The 15071-nt window shown below is 43.7% G+C and overlaps 1 protein-coding gene across 1 annotated transcript in view; it reads left to right on the top strand.

Annotated features, from left to right (window-relative positions):
* LOC126198900 (myogenesis-regulating glycosidase-like) overlaps window positions 1-15071 on the top strand; it is a 71598-nt gene that overhangs the window by 15437 nt on the left and 41090 nt on the right. Inside the window, exon 2 of the mRNA XM_049935523.1 lies at window positions 10449-10562. Coding sequence (XP_049791480.1) covers window positions 10449-10562 — 114 coding nt within the window. The remainder of the gene's footprint in view (window positions 1-10448; window positions 10563-15071) is intronic.

Below are 15071 nucleotides of genomic sequence, written 5' to 3'. Positions count from 1 at the left end.
ATCTCATTACCATTTGTTTGTCAAGTCGTATCTTAGGAGTCCCTGGTTTGTCAGTTAGAGGTGGGACTCCGTCACCTCCAAAGGTCCGAGGCATTTTGCTCTGATTGTTGCCAGCATCATATTTAAAGTACCGGGGAAGCAGATTTCTAGCCTTACTTGCCATGAGTCCCATTGGGTATTACCCCTAACGGTTGAGGGACTAACCGGTGGATTTGGTAGTCTTTTCCGTATGAGCACAAAGGTGACCACGACTCAGAATATGTCCGAGATGCCCTGCCTTATTCCAAAGTAACTGTTATCCCAACTGTCGGGACCACTTACTTGGCCACTCATAGGTTGCCCGTGGTTCATGAACTAGGACATGACTACAGGAACCCACACCATGAACCACAGGATAGATAGTGATCAAGTGAAATATTACAGTTCAGCATTTACGTGATATCAGTACGTGATCAAGTGAAATATTACAGTTCAGCATTTGCGTGATATCAGTTTGATAAAAAGCAAAGATATTAGTAGCTACGCACAAGGCTGAACTTACGTATGCTCTGATAACTCTCAAGTACTTCCCGGATATAACCCCCCCAGAGAAATTGGAATTATAGCTGCGAAGGCTGAGAACTTTAATATTTTTACATTCGTCGAAAATGTCTTATGCGAAATGAGCAAGATACAAGATGGAACTCAACCTGCGACCAGCTTAGAGACAGAAGTGATGACACTTTCTGCAGGACCTGACCATCAATTTGCAGGACAATTCTCAAGCACGTACAGTGCAAGCTGTTACTGATTTGTTTGACTGATGGGGCTGCTAAGTGCTGTACCACCTACTGCACTCGCTTGACTTAGGCCCTCGTGAGTTCAACTCGATTTCTCAAGACATTCGCTTCAGAATTGCTACAAATTCGTCCGGCAATAGACCGCGCCACTCGAATTCTCAACACAGCTGGAACTACTAAGAGTATCCTACCACTTCCACATCGCACACATATACGCAGTGCTGGTGACTGTTTTGATGGCCAGTAAAACTTAACACGCATCTATTTTGTACGAGCTGTAAATAAATAGTTGCCACTATTAAAATTCCAACCCTCGTATAAATACTTCTATTTGGATTTTAGGCATTTTTAATACTTTTGAGACCGTCTTTCTCTTTTACCTTCCCGTTTCTGTATCGTTCAGTGAAAGCAGATATATTCAGCCATTCTAGAGGCAGAAAAGCGCATCGGGCGCAGGAACAGTACATGTCAGTGTTTTGCAACGTAGCAGCTGCAGTAACGGTAATCAGTGTGACGGAACTCGGGGAACTGCATTCAACAAACACTTCAAAACAGTCACATTAAAATCGCATATACCACGGTCCATGACTTCTGGAAAACAATACAGTTATTAACTGACACATAGGATACAAAACACGAACGTGTGCGACATGGTTCATTGCTTCCTACTAGATCCGACGCGATAATTCGTCCTTAACAGAGCGGAATCTTTACCCGAAGAAATAACTTTGGGGTACCACAGGGGACTGTAGTGGGGCTTATAGTCCAGTATATCTGTGGGTAGCTTAGGAAACTCTGCTGCGCTATTCGCAGATAAGCCGTATATATGAAATCTGCAACGAAAAAAAAAAAAAAAAAAAAACTTAAACGAAATACAGGAAGACTTACAGAAGATCGATACATGTGAAAGAGATTGGCAGTTAACCTGACAGTTCATGAATCTAACGTATAGCGCACCTGTAATCGGGAGAGACCGTTACTGTTCGTTTAAAACATTGGTGCCAACTCGCCGGAAACAGTACAGCAGCATAGCTGTAAACTACCTGGGAGTATCTGTCCGGAGCGATATAAAATGAAACTACTTGAAGGAAAAGCAGAAGCGAGGTTAAGATTCAGTGCAAGTATTCAAACGAGAAGTAGCCCGTCCAAGGACTGGTGTCCTCTCCAAAGAAACATCAGCAATCTACACTTCAACTGCTCGTGCCTGTGTTGTTTCTAATGAGAATACTGTAAGGAAGTCGCAGTTTTAACCTGTGTGTGAATAAAAGCAGATATGCTGATAGATGCTCAGTTCATCTGGCACTTCGATAACTGCTAATATGAACATAAATTACGAACACTTTTTTTTATTTTAGTTATTAATTTTTTAGTGTGCCAACCTCTTCATCTCAGAGTAGCACTTGCAACCTATGTCCTCAATTATTTGCTGGATGTATTCCAATGTCTGTGTTCGTCAACAGTTTCTGCCCTCCACAGCTCCCTTTAGTACCATGGACGTCAGTCCCTGACGTCTTGATGTCCTATCATCATGTCCCTTCTCCTTGTCAATGTTTTCCACAAACTCCTTTCCTCTCCGATTCTGCGAATAATCTCCTCATTCCATTCCTTATCAGTCCACCTAATTTTCAGTATTCGTCTGTAGCATCACATCTCAAATGCTTCGATTCACTTCTGTTCCTTTTTTCCCATAGCCCATGTTTCACAACATACAATTCTGTGCTCCAAAGCCGGCCGGTGTGGCCATGCGGTTCTAGGCGCTTCAGTCTGGAACCGCGTGACCGCTACGGTCGCAGGTTCGAATCCTGCCTCGGGCATGGATGTGGGTGATGTCCTTAGGTTAGTTAGGTTTAGGTAGTTCTAAGTTCTAGGAGACTGATGACCACAGATGTTAAGTCCCATAGTGCTCAGAGACATTTGTGCTCCAAACGTACATTCTCAGAACTTCCTCAAATTAAGGCCTATGTTTGAAACTAGTAGACTTCTCTTGGCCAGAAATGGCCTTTTTGCCAGTGCTAGTCTGTTTCTGATGTCCTCCTTGCTCTGTCGGTTAGAGATTATTTTGCTGCCCAGTTAGTAGGATACCTTAACTTCATCTATTTCGTGACCATCAATCCTGATGTTAAGTTTCTCGCTGTTCTCATTTCTGCTACTTTCTTTGATTTACTCTCAGTCCATATTCTGAACTCATTAGAATATTCATTCCATTCAGGAGATCGTGTATTTCTTCTTCAATTTCACTCAGGATAGCAATGTCATCAGCGGATCGTATCACTGATATCTTTTCACCTTGAATTGTAATTCCACTCCTGAACCTTTCTTTTATTTCCATCATTACTTCTTCGTTGTACAGATCGAACAGTAGGGACGAAAGACTACATCCTTGTCTTTCACACTTTTTAATCCGAGCACTTCGTTTGGCTCTTGTATATGTTATATACTACTCGTCTCTCCCTACAGCTTACCCCTATTTTTCTCAGAATTTCGAACATCTGCACCATTTTACATTGCCGAACGATTTTTCCAAGTCGACAGATCCGATGAAAGTGTCTTGAATTTTCTTTAGTCTTTCTTCCATTATCGGCTGCAACGTCAATGTTACCGCCCTGATGCCTTTACCTTTGCCAAAGCCAAAATGATCGTCAAACAACACATCCTCAATTTTCTTTTTTATATTAGTATTATCAGCGGCTTGGATGCACTTATGAGCTCTTGCAGTCTTCGAAATTGTTTGGATGATATTTTTCCGGAAGTCAGATGGTATGTCGCGAGTCTCATACATTCTACGCACCAACGTGAATAGTCGTTTCGTTGCAACTTCCCCAAATGATTTTAGAAGTTCTGATGGAATGTTATCTGTCCCTTCCACTTTATTAGATTTTGAGTCCTCCAAAGCTCTCTTAAATTCCAATACTGGATCCCCCATCTCCTTAAATCGACACCTATTTCTTCTTCTGTCACATCAGACATATCTTCCCCCCCCCACACAGACGCCTTCAGTGTACTCTTTCCTCCCATCCGCTCTCTCCTCTGCATTTAATAGAGGGATTACCGTTGTACTCTTAATGTTCCCCGTCTTGCTTTCAATTTCACCGAGGGTTGCTTTGACTTTCCTACATGCTGAGTCACTCCTTCCGAGAACTATTTCTTTTTCGATTTCCTCACATTTTTCATGCAACCATTTCGTCTTAGCTTCCCTGCACTTTCTATTTATTCCATTCCTCATCGACTTGTATTTCTGTATTTCTCAATTTCCCTGAACGTTTTTGGACTTCCTTCTTTCATCGATCAACCGAAGAATTTCTTCTGTTACCCACGGTTTCTTCTCGGTTACCTTCTTTGTACCTATGTTTTTCTTTCCAACCTCTGTGAATTCCCTTTTTAGACATGCCCATTCCTCTTTAACGTAACTGCAGAAATGGTTCAAATGGCTCTGAGCACTATGGGACTTAACATCTGAGGTCATCAGTCCCCTAGAACTTAGAACTACTTAAACCTAACTAACCTAAGGACATCACACACATCCATGCCCGAGGCAGGATTCGAACCCGCGACCGTAGCGATCGCACGGTTCCAGACTGAAGCGCCTAGTACCACTCAGCCACATCGGCCGGCAACTTCACTGCATATTGAGCTATTCCTTACTGCTGTACCTCTAGCCTTAGAGAACTTCAAGCGTCATTCCTTAGTACTTCCGTCTCCCACTTATTTGTGTATTCATTCGTCCTGTCTGATCTTTGAAACTTCAACCCACTCTTCCTCACCACTATATTGTGATCTGAGTCTATATCTGCTCCTGGCTACGGCTTACTATCCAGTGTCTAATTTAGGAATCTTTGTCTGACAATAATGTAATTGATATCTTCCCGTATCACCTGGCCTTTTCCAAGTATATCTCCTCCTCTTGTGATTCTTGAACAGAGTATTCGCTATTACGAGCCGAAATCTATTACAACACAGTTGGTCTTTCTCATTCCATTTCCCAAGCCCACATTCTCCTGTAATCTTTTCTTCTACTCCTTTCCCTACAACTGCATTCCAGTCCCCAATGACTATTAGATTTTCATCTCCTTTCACGTACTATATTACCCTTTCAGTATCCTGATATGCTTTCTGTATCTCTTCATCTTCAGCTTCCGACGTCCGCATGTATACCATAACTATCGTTGTTGGTTTGCTGTCGATTCTGATAAGAACAAACCTATCACTGAACTGTTCACACTAAGACACTCTCTTCCCTACTTTCCAATTCATATCGAATCCTCCTCCCATTACACCATTTTCTCCTGCTGTTGATATTACGCCTTACTGATCTGGCCATAAATCCTTGTCTTCTTACCATGTCTAGATTGAGCCTTTGCATTTCCCTTTTCAGATTTTCTAGCTTCCATACCACGTTAAAGATTTTGACATTCCACACCCCGACTCGTAGAACGATGTCTTTTCGTTGGTTACTCAATCTTTTTCTCAAGGTCACGTCCCGTTTGGCAGTCTCCTTCCGGAGATCCGAATGGGGGACTATACCGGAATCTTTTGCTAATGGAGACATCATCGTGAAACCTTTTCAATTACAGGCCACATATCCTCTGCATACATGTTATGTGCCGTTGATGCAGTGGTTTCCATTACCTTCTGCATCCTCATGCTGTTGATCATTGCTGATTCTTCCGCATTTATGGGCAGTTTCCACCCGAAGGACAAGAGAGATTACCCTGAACCTCTATCCGCTCCTCTGCACTCTTTGACAAAGTGACATGAGGGTGACTGCTTATGCTGGAAGTCTTCACCAATGAACACTTAAAGTTATTCAGATGCACAGAACGCATTTTTTGCCGCCATCACACACCAACTACAAAGTTGCTTGACTGTGATGTGCCATAACGTTTCTTCCGGCAGATTCTTAATGTACTTACATCACCAGTACAGACAGACGCAGCTCAAGAGCGTCAAGTATTTTGCACACAGGTTTCATAGGCACTTTTATTATTAGCATTCCATATCTGCCTGAAAGCAAGGGGAAAATACGGCAGTTGTTTTTCCTGGGAGCCTGCAGAGCTATTGTGTTGTCAGGTCGTGATGGCCTCGTCTTGGGAAATATATTCCGAGGGTAAAAATGATACCCCGTTCGAAACTTTTTACAGGTACCACTCAGGAATACGTCGTTATCAAGAAACAGAAAACTAGCATTCTATGGATAGTAGTGTAGAACTTTAGGTCCGTTACTTAGGTAAGTAGGTTAGAGAATTTAAGAAGGAAATTCGATAAGTTGAAATTAGTTGTGGGAATTACTGAACTAGCAGAAAGACTGTAGGGTTATAAATTCTAGACCAAACAGGGGTAATGCACTAGTAGGTACAATATGGGAATACGGGAATGTGGTTGTCCTATGACCAGCACAATGAACGCATTATCGTAGCCAGAGAAGCCAACACCCATTACAGTAGTACTAGTTTTTATATCAGCTAGCTCCACAGATTACAAAGAAGTTGACATGATGTATCACGAGGTTAAAGAAATTATTCAAGTCGTTAAGGAACACGAAAACTTAATTGTGATTGGAGATTGGAATTCGATACTAGGAAAGGAAAGAGAAGGCAAACTAGTAGATGAACATGGACTGGGGGAAAGAAATGAAAGAAGGCGCCATCTGGCAGATCTTCGTAGAGAGCACAACTTAATCATCTCTAACACTTGGTTTAAGAATCACGCATGAATGCTGTAGACATGAAGAGACCAGGAGACCTTGGACAGGTTGATGATATAATGGTAAGTCAGAAAACTCTAAATCAGATTTGGAATTGTTTCCAGTGGCAGATGTGGACTCTGACCATAACACGGGTCAACGATGGAAAAACGTTTTTGCTAAAAATACCTTATTCTTATGTTTTTTAGGGTGGGAAACCCAAATATGACACTTAAAAAACTGTTCCACACACCATTTCTTCACATTTTACAGTTAAATTTATTGAATTAAGCGATTTTTTAAAGAATTTAACAGCTTTTATATACTCAAAATAATTTAAAAATGAGGTGTAACGAATGCAAGTGACGTTGGTAGCGAAACTTCCTGGCAGATTAAAACTGTGTGCCCGACCGAGACTCGAACTCGGGACCTTTGCCTTTCGCAGGCAAGTGCTCTACCAACTGAGATACCGAAGCACGACTCACGGCCGGTACTCACAGCTTTACTTCTGCCAGTACCTCGTCTCCTACCTTCCAAACTTTACAGAAGCTCTCCTGCGAACCATGCAGAACTAGGTACTGGCAGAAGTAAAGCTGTGAGTACCGGGCGTGAGTCGTGCTTCGGTAGCTCAGTTGGTGGAGCACTTGCCCGCGAAAGGCAAAGGTCCCGAGTTCGAGTCTCGGTCGGGCACACAGTTTTAATCTGCCAGGAAGTTTCATATCAGCGCACACTCCGCTGCACAGTGAAAATCTCATTCTGTTGACGTTGGTAGCACTGCTGAGAAACATTTGCTGGCAAAAAATGCACAGTATTACTGTTCGGTTTTGGAACATTACCTGCGATCAACTTTGCGAAACAAGCTGCGACTTGTTCTGCGCAACCCACCCGTCATTTTTCACGACAATGCGCGGGCGCATACAGCGCAAGGTGTGGCTGCTCTGTTCGTTCGACGGGACTGGGAAGTACTGTACCATCCACCATACTCCCTGTACTTAAGTCCTTGTGACTTTGATTTGATTCCGAAGATGAACGAACCGCTTCGCGGCATTCGCTTCAGAACTGTTCCACAGATTCGACAGGCAGTAGACCGCTCCATTCGCACCATCAACAAAACAGGCTCTGCTAACGGTATACTACGCCTTCCACATGACAATGGGTCCTACATAACGCTGGTGTCGTCTTTGAAGGGCAGTAACAGGTGCAAACATGTGATTCTTTTGTATCTATTGGGAATACATAGTTACCACTATTTAAGTTCCAACCCTCATAGATTGCGTAATTACTTACAAGGGAACTTCCCCATCGCACCCCCTCAGATTTAGTTATAAGTTGGCACAGTGGATAGGCCTTGAAAAACTGAACACAGAACAATCAAGAAAACAGGAAGAAGTTGTGTGGAACTACGAAAAAAATAAGCAAAATATACAAACTGAGTAGTCCATGTGCAAGATAAGCAACATCACGGATATTGTAAGCTCAGGAGCGCCGTGGTCCCGTGGTTAGCCTGAGCAGTTGCGGAACGAGACGTCCTCGTTCAAGTCTTCCCTCGAGTGAAATGTTTATTTTCGAAAAGTTATGATGCGTCCGTTCGTTGATTGGCGTCTCTGTTCACTGTAATAAGTGTAGTGTCTGTGTTTTGTGACCGCACAGCAAAACCGTGCGATTAGTAGACGAAAGGACGTGCCTCTCCAATGGGAATCGAAAACATTTGATCGCAGGGTCATAGGTCAACCGATTCCTCCACAGAAAAACACGTCTGATATACTCTATACGATACTGGTGACGGCATGTGCGTCACATGATAGGAATATGTTGTCGACCCACCTAACTTGTACACTTGACGAATGGGTAAAAAGATTATTCTACCTTGCCCGATATAGGTTATCTTGTCGATGTGACAATCACTCCCAAAAAAGTGATGAAAACATAAGAGTTTGTGACATAAACTGCAACAAACGAATGCAACAGTTTCACAGTCGCAGTTTTCCCTGTGCTCTGTCAAAACATATGTTTTTAACGTTTTCAAATTTTTCCGTGTGTAGACCGTCAAATCCTGCATATGTCCAAGCAAAGCTGAATATGTCCTGGAATTTTGGAGAGCGAAGTTGATTATGTGTGCCTGAACTTTGATATTGTCTGAAAATAAAAAAGTAAACTTTTCACTCGAGGGAAGACTTGAACCAAGGACCTCTCGTTCCGCAGCTGCTTACGGAAACCACGGGACCACGGCGCTCCTGAGCTCAGACTATCCTTGATGTTTCCTATGTTGCGCGTGGACTACTCAGTTTGTATACTTTGCTTATTTTTTTTCATAGTTCCACACAACTTCTTCCTGTTTTCTCGATTAATCTGTGTTCAGTTTTTCAAGGGCTATCCACTGTGCCAACTTATAACTAAATCTGAGAGGGGTGCAATGGGGAGGTTCCCTTGTTAGGAGGTTCTGAATTGAAGTGGGGAGAAAATAAATCTGCTGCAGAGTTTGACTAAATGAAGTTATAAGTTGACAGGACACGTTGTGAGGCATCACAGAAATCACTTTGGTAATGGAAGGATGTGCATTGCGGGAGGGACTGGGGGAGAGGAGGTAAACATTTTGTAGAGAGACCAAGGGACGAATACAGTAAAAAGGTTCAAATGTGTGTAGGTTGCATTAGTTACTCAGAGATGAAAAAGGCATGCACAGGGTTGAGCAGCATATAAACCTTCCTTCGAGCTAAAGACCACAGCACCAACACATGGAATGGATTTTCATAAAAGCTCATAACAGACAAACATTTTATATCGTCTCGTTGTCTCTGTAGACTTGTACCAAGGGAGCAAGGAAAGGACATAGTTTGGTGGCCAGTATCCTATTTCTGTAAGATAAACTGCAAACATACATTAACTGGCTTCTTTACTCCTATGAATAAGAAATCTACTTATAATAGTCGTTCTGGTACAAGTTCTCTGTAATAGTCCACGTTAGCCTTACTACTGTTGAAGCACGAAGTTCGCTATGAACACTATTCTGGTCACTATGTGTTGCCTGATTCTGAACTAGAGGCTGTGACTGCAGATCCGACTCGGCTGCGATTAATGACAGGCTCGTACTCACTCGGCGTAACAGACTGCTACAAACTGACCCACCGGGCCATGGCGGCGATCTAAATACTGGTCGCCGGGAGGCCGTTGGTGGCGCGTTTCCTGCGAGTGTGTCGTTGGCCTCTATTGATCTTCACGCAACCCCTTTGCCGCCTGGTGTGCTGGCGTCAGCTTACGCCAGCACAGAACATAGGAGCACTTCACTTGTTTATGAAAAGTTCAAATGCCACTATTTTCGTTATAGGAATAGAAGGTACGTCCACTGCTATTCCTATATCATTTTGCTGCATCTCTGTTGTTATCAATTATGCTCCTGCGGCATTGCAAAGTTATTTCCCAGTACGCCAAAGTGGAAGTTTCCCTAAAAAGGTGGAATCTGGAGCATTCCTACAATAAATAAAAAACTATTTCCTCCAGGTGAGAATTAAAATTTTATGAGTATGCCTTGTATGCATCTCAGCATGTCACTTTTGTCAAAAAGTACATCAAAAGTGCAAAACATGCCGAACCGAACTGTTTCCTTATTTTATTTGTGATCGATTTCTATTTAGCTTGTCATCCATCAGGATACCAAGAAACTTCTCACATAGTGTATTTTACAGTATAATTATATCAATGTTTTTAGTCAGGAATACGGTAACGCGAGTCTTCGTATGGTTAAAGCTTTAAATATGGCTGTTCAGGTATCACATGTGCTGTGCGCCGTGTGGGTTCAGTTTTTACACCTGGGTAACACTTCTGAGTTGATATCATGCAACATTACAGTTTCTGAAGAATTCATGAATGTGTTTGGTATTTCGCGCCGTATAATCTAGACTTGCCAAGAGGACATCTGAATTAACAAAAGAGCTATGATGTCTGGGAGTGATTCAACATTTCCGCCTCTGCACCACAATGTCTTGTTGCAGCCTGGAGGGCGACGGCGCTGCTGGTGGCGTGGGCGGTGGTGTGTCCCGCGGCGGCCGAACTCAGGACCCGCTACGACGAGGACAGCGGCCGGTTGCTGGTGCTGTCTGCCACAGGTGAGGTGCCCAGCTGCCGTCCCCACCGCGAGAAGATGGATCGCCGTGATCCTAAAAATAATCCTTCCTCCATCAAGGTCTCTTGTTCTGCGGCGAACAGAATAATATTTTGCTTACTCACTGTTCACTTTTTTCTTTTTTAATAAACGCTTGACAATATCGACAAGGTACATTCATTTTATTCGTATGTAGCCCTGTTAATCTGATCTTTCAAAACGTCTTCTCTAACGTCTAGACAACATGTTGCAAGCTATACAACTACTGCCTAGTACAAAACAGAAAAATAACTACTTTGTCCGTAGCTCCTCATTCATCCTGTAGATAGTTGTCATCAATCATGTTTTAACAGACGCCATAGTGGTTCCTGAGCAGGGTGGACAAGGTGTCGTGTTCTAAGACGAGACGGTGACAAGACAGGGGTTACATATTAGCATGCACTTTCTGAGCGGTTACGAACACGGGCAGAAAGACAAACTTCCAGTGAAGGTGGGTTGGTTGCGTGGATCAGCGGTAAATACTGTCACACCTACTGGAGGCGCGAATTTTGGGAGTCCATAGGATGCTCTAAACAGAAGACTCCAGGATCGTCTGGGGCCTGCCTGACAATATTTAATTGCATTCCGACAAGCTAGTACACTGAAAGCTAGTCCTAAACGTTATAAAAAGGAAAGGGTGCAACTATATGGACAACAGACGTCAGTGTCTGAGTCTGTGGAGTGAGAATTACTCGATGTTGGCAGTGTTTGACATGGAGTTGGAACTCCAACGATCTGACTGAACTCTGTCTGAATAGAGAAACATTGGTTTTAAAGGACACTGTTTCTGTTTTCCTACAGTTGGCCTACCAACCCATCAACACTTTACACACTTCAGCCAATCGTATGATAGTTTCTGCGCCTCCAGGGCGGCTCCGTCCCCCCTCATTCTTCTACTTAGTAGGTAGGGTGTTTCTAGACTTTACATTAACAAATTTCAAGTTCGGTAGCACAGCGTTCAGCTGAAAGCTTAACGTTTCTGCTCTTTCTCTTACGGCTATCAGTGTTTTACGTCACTTGGCCTCGCCCTGAGAGATCTCGTGAGTGGGGACTGCTGCTGTAGCACTTGTGTAAACCCACTGATGTTACGGTTCTCAGGGGCATGTGTCAAGCTTTCTAGCTTCCTGTGACCTTCTTCTATGGTGAAGGCGTACGAAAGGATCTCGGCTATCGATGGAGTTAGCAGTTAATTCTCTACACTGAAACTTTTACCTTGGGACAGCTGCCCAGCGTGTCTGGAATTTGCAGGATTCTACCATTACTGCTTACCTCAGGTAACCTAAACGCTACCACTTTTGCATGCTCTCTGCACTGATTTCCTATCTTGGAGTGCCCTTACCGGCTTCCAACAATCTTAGGCTTAACAATATACAAGTTATTACATCGTCAATATATAATAAAGGATGTGTGCGTCTGAAACCTACAGAAATGAACCAGTACGTTTAAAAGGTGAAAGTGGGGTGTATTCACTTTGATGTATAATTAGGCGCGCTGTAGGTCGGTGAACAAACCACCAACAAATTAGAATGCTCATGGTAGTCAACCAGAGGCGGAGCAGAGTCTGAAAGACCAAGGAGATAGGGGGAAGGGAGAAGACGTCTTGCCGAGAGCGTAGGGAGAGAGAGAGAGAGAGAGAGAGAGAGAGAGAGATAGAGGGAACGCGCCTCTCGACCGACATTCAGGACGCGTCTCTGCTGCCGGTACGAAATTCCGTCCCCACTCACCTCATAGGCTGCTCAGCAGTGGCGCGGTAGAAACTGACATTCGCTGCGTTACCATCTGTAATGGACTGCTTTTATGTTAAGGTGTTGGTTCGATCCGATATGTAGGCTGCGAAAGTAACTATTACAGTACCAACAGTGAATTTAAGGGTAAACAAGATACTTGGTTTATTGATGCAACATTTCCGATACTCCCTAGACTGGTGGTGGCTGCACATGTTAATCAACTGTTCCGCCACATCTTTGTGGGGCTATTTAGTATTTAATGGTAGAAAAAAACAAATGGTGTTTTGTTATAGCACTATTCGTTTATTATAAATCGGTTTTCGGCTTTTTATGCGTCAACTGCCAGAGTATGGACAAAATAACATGCACAAGCTGTGTGGAAGAGGAGAGCACAGCACTGCTGGGGAGGGAGCAGGGCTCCACTGTGGACGAGCACTGTATGGTAGGGCAGCTGCAGCTCCACAGCTCATGCCTACACACAAACGCTCACCTTTCACATGTTGTAAGCTTCAGCTATTGAGTCTTCAAACGAATGTATCAACAACACATAGCACGTGCTACATTTCGTCAAATATAGTCGTTTTAAGTCAGTATTTTTTTTTTCACTAGAGTACCGAAAAAGAAGTACTCACATATACAGAGGGTCAAACGAAACAAAACAAGATCGACCATGCACTGACTGAAATAAATCCACAAAACAAAAAAAGGAGGTAAAATGTGTAGTGTACTGGACGTCACTTACTACAATCCTGGCAATATAAAATGAGTAACACGTGCTACATCGAAATTATGCGTCAGACATCTGACAATCTTTTTGGCAATATTACCTTAAAAAATACATTTTTCTTCTCCTTTCTGAAATCGTGAAGCATTGGGAAGTACTTGTTTGCTTGCTTCATTCTCTTTATTGAGGGTCTGGAACAGCTACTGGTTCCTGCAAGCCTCTTAAAGTATAGTTTTAATAAAACTTTGATCGAAAGCGCTGGAAGAATCCATGATTCCACTGTTCCCAAGGGGAATCCGTCCCAGTTGCCTGCCGTTTGTAGGCCTGCACACTTCGAGCGTCCACGTTCCTGTCTCTTTACTGCACAGCATGGCACCAGTTTTCACACACCATAGGTGCAGGGGAAGTTCTGATAATCAGGCATGTGCGATTGTATGCAGTTCCATTACATTTTTGTTGGTAGAGGCACACGAGAAATCGCGGTATACACTCGTATCAAGTTTACCATTTTGTAATTACACAGTGAAGAGCCAAAGAAACTGCTACACCTGCCTAATCATGTAGGGCCCCAGCGAGCACGTAGAGGTGCTGCAACGCGACGTGCTATGGACTCGACTAATGTCTGAAGTAATGCTGGAGGGAATTGACGCCATGAATCCTGCAGGGCTGTCCGTAAATCCGTAAGAGTACGAGGGGGTGGAGATCTCTCCGGAACAGCACGTTGCAAGGCGTCCGAGATATGTTCCATAACGTTCATGACTGGGGCGTTTACACTCAGAAGAGTGCTCCCAGAGCCACTCTGTAGCAATTCTGGACGTGTTGTAACACGCCCGGGGGTACAATGGGTGCGGTGGTTCCTTAAACTGGCATCTCGTTTCGTGACCGTGCGCCCTGTCCACACCACGTACCTGATAATCCCACGGCGATCGTATTGTTGCTGTTTACTTGCCTGAAATTATCTATCGAAATATGCAAGCGGGTTTAGGCGAGCCACTCAACGTTCAAACACAACACTGTCCTATGTCTGGTATGAACATCTATATTCTGAGACGATATGGAAACCACAGGTTGCACTGTTTACACTCTACATCGTAAATGGTTATCCCAATTAACAATCTTGATGATTAACAGTCCAAAATATCATTCAGTCGAGCGTACGCGTTACCGACACGATGCGGGTGATTGTTGATGATGCGGAAGCCGAATGAGCCGGCCGCGGTGGTCTAGCGGTTCTGGCGCTGCAGTCCGGAACCGCGGGACTGCTACGGTCGCAGGTTCGAATCCTGCCTCGGGCATGGGTGTGTGTGATGTCCTTAGGTTAGTTAGGTTTAAGTAGTTCTAAGTTCTAGGGGACTTATGACCTAAGATGTTGAGTCCCATAGTGCTCAGAGCCATTTGAACCATTTTTTGAAGCCGAATGATCGAACGAAGTTCTTACGCTCGTCACACATACGGATATCTGGTAATAGTCCTCCTTGTCACTAGTAATGATATAACACTGTTCGTAAAGTTAATTTTTCAGTTCTGACTTGTACGAGCGTGCGCGTAACCGTCGCAGCGCGGCTGATTGTTGATAATGCGGAAACGCAATGATCGAACGCATGTCCTCACGCTCGCTACAAGACACTGGCATTTGACTGCACTCTTTTATGGTAACTAATTTTTGCTGATTCACATCAGATCATTCTGGAAAACCGAACACGGCACGGATGATTGATACTGTGCGACACGCAACGAGAGGATACACAAATACGTTACCGGCGGCACTGCCCGTTTTTAATTACATCTTGACGCACTTTCCTCTGAATTACTTCCATATTTAATCACTTTAATGTAATAGCACTAGTAGCAACACTTCAACCTGAATACTAACAATGCTTCTTACATGCAGAGGTACACGCTACACAACAGTTTTTTGTGTCCCGTGCTCGACTCTCTAGACGCGGCTGCCCGCAAAGATATTCCACAACTAAACCAGAGATATGACAGTACACTTACAGTGTGGGGTGTCGCATTATCCTGC

The sequence above is a fragment of the Schistocerca nitens genome, chromosome 8, assembly GCF_023898315.1.
Source record: "Schistocerca nitens isolate TAMUIC-IGC-003100 chromosome 8, iqSchNite1.1, whole genome shotgun sequence".
NCBI lineage: Eukaryota > Metazoa > Arthropoda > Insecta > Orthoptera > Acrididae > Schistocerca > Schistocerca nitens.
This window is presented reverse-complemented; position numbering and strand designations above follow the sequence as displayed.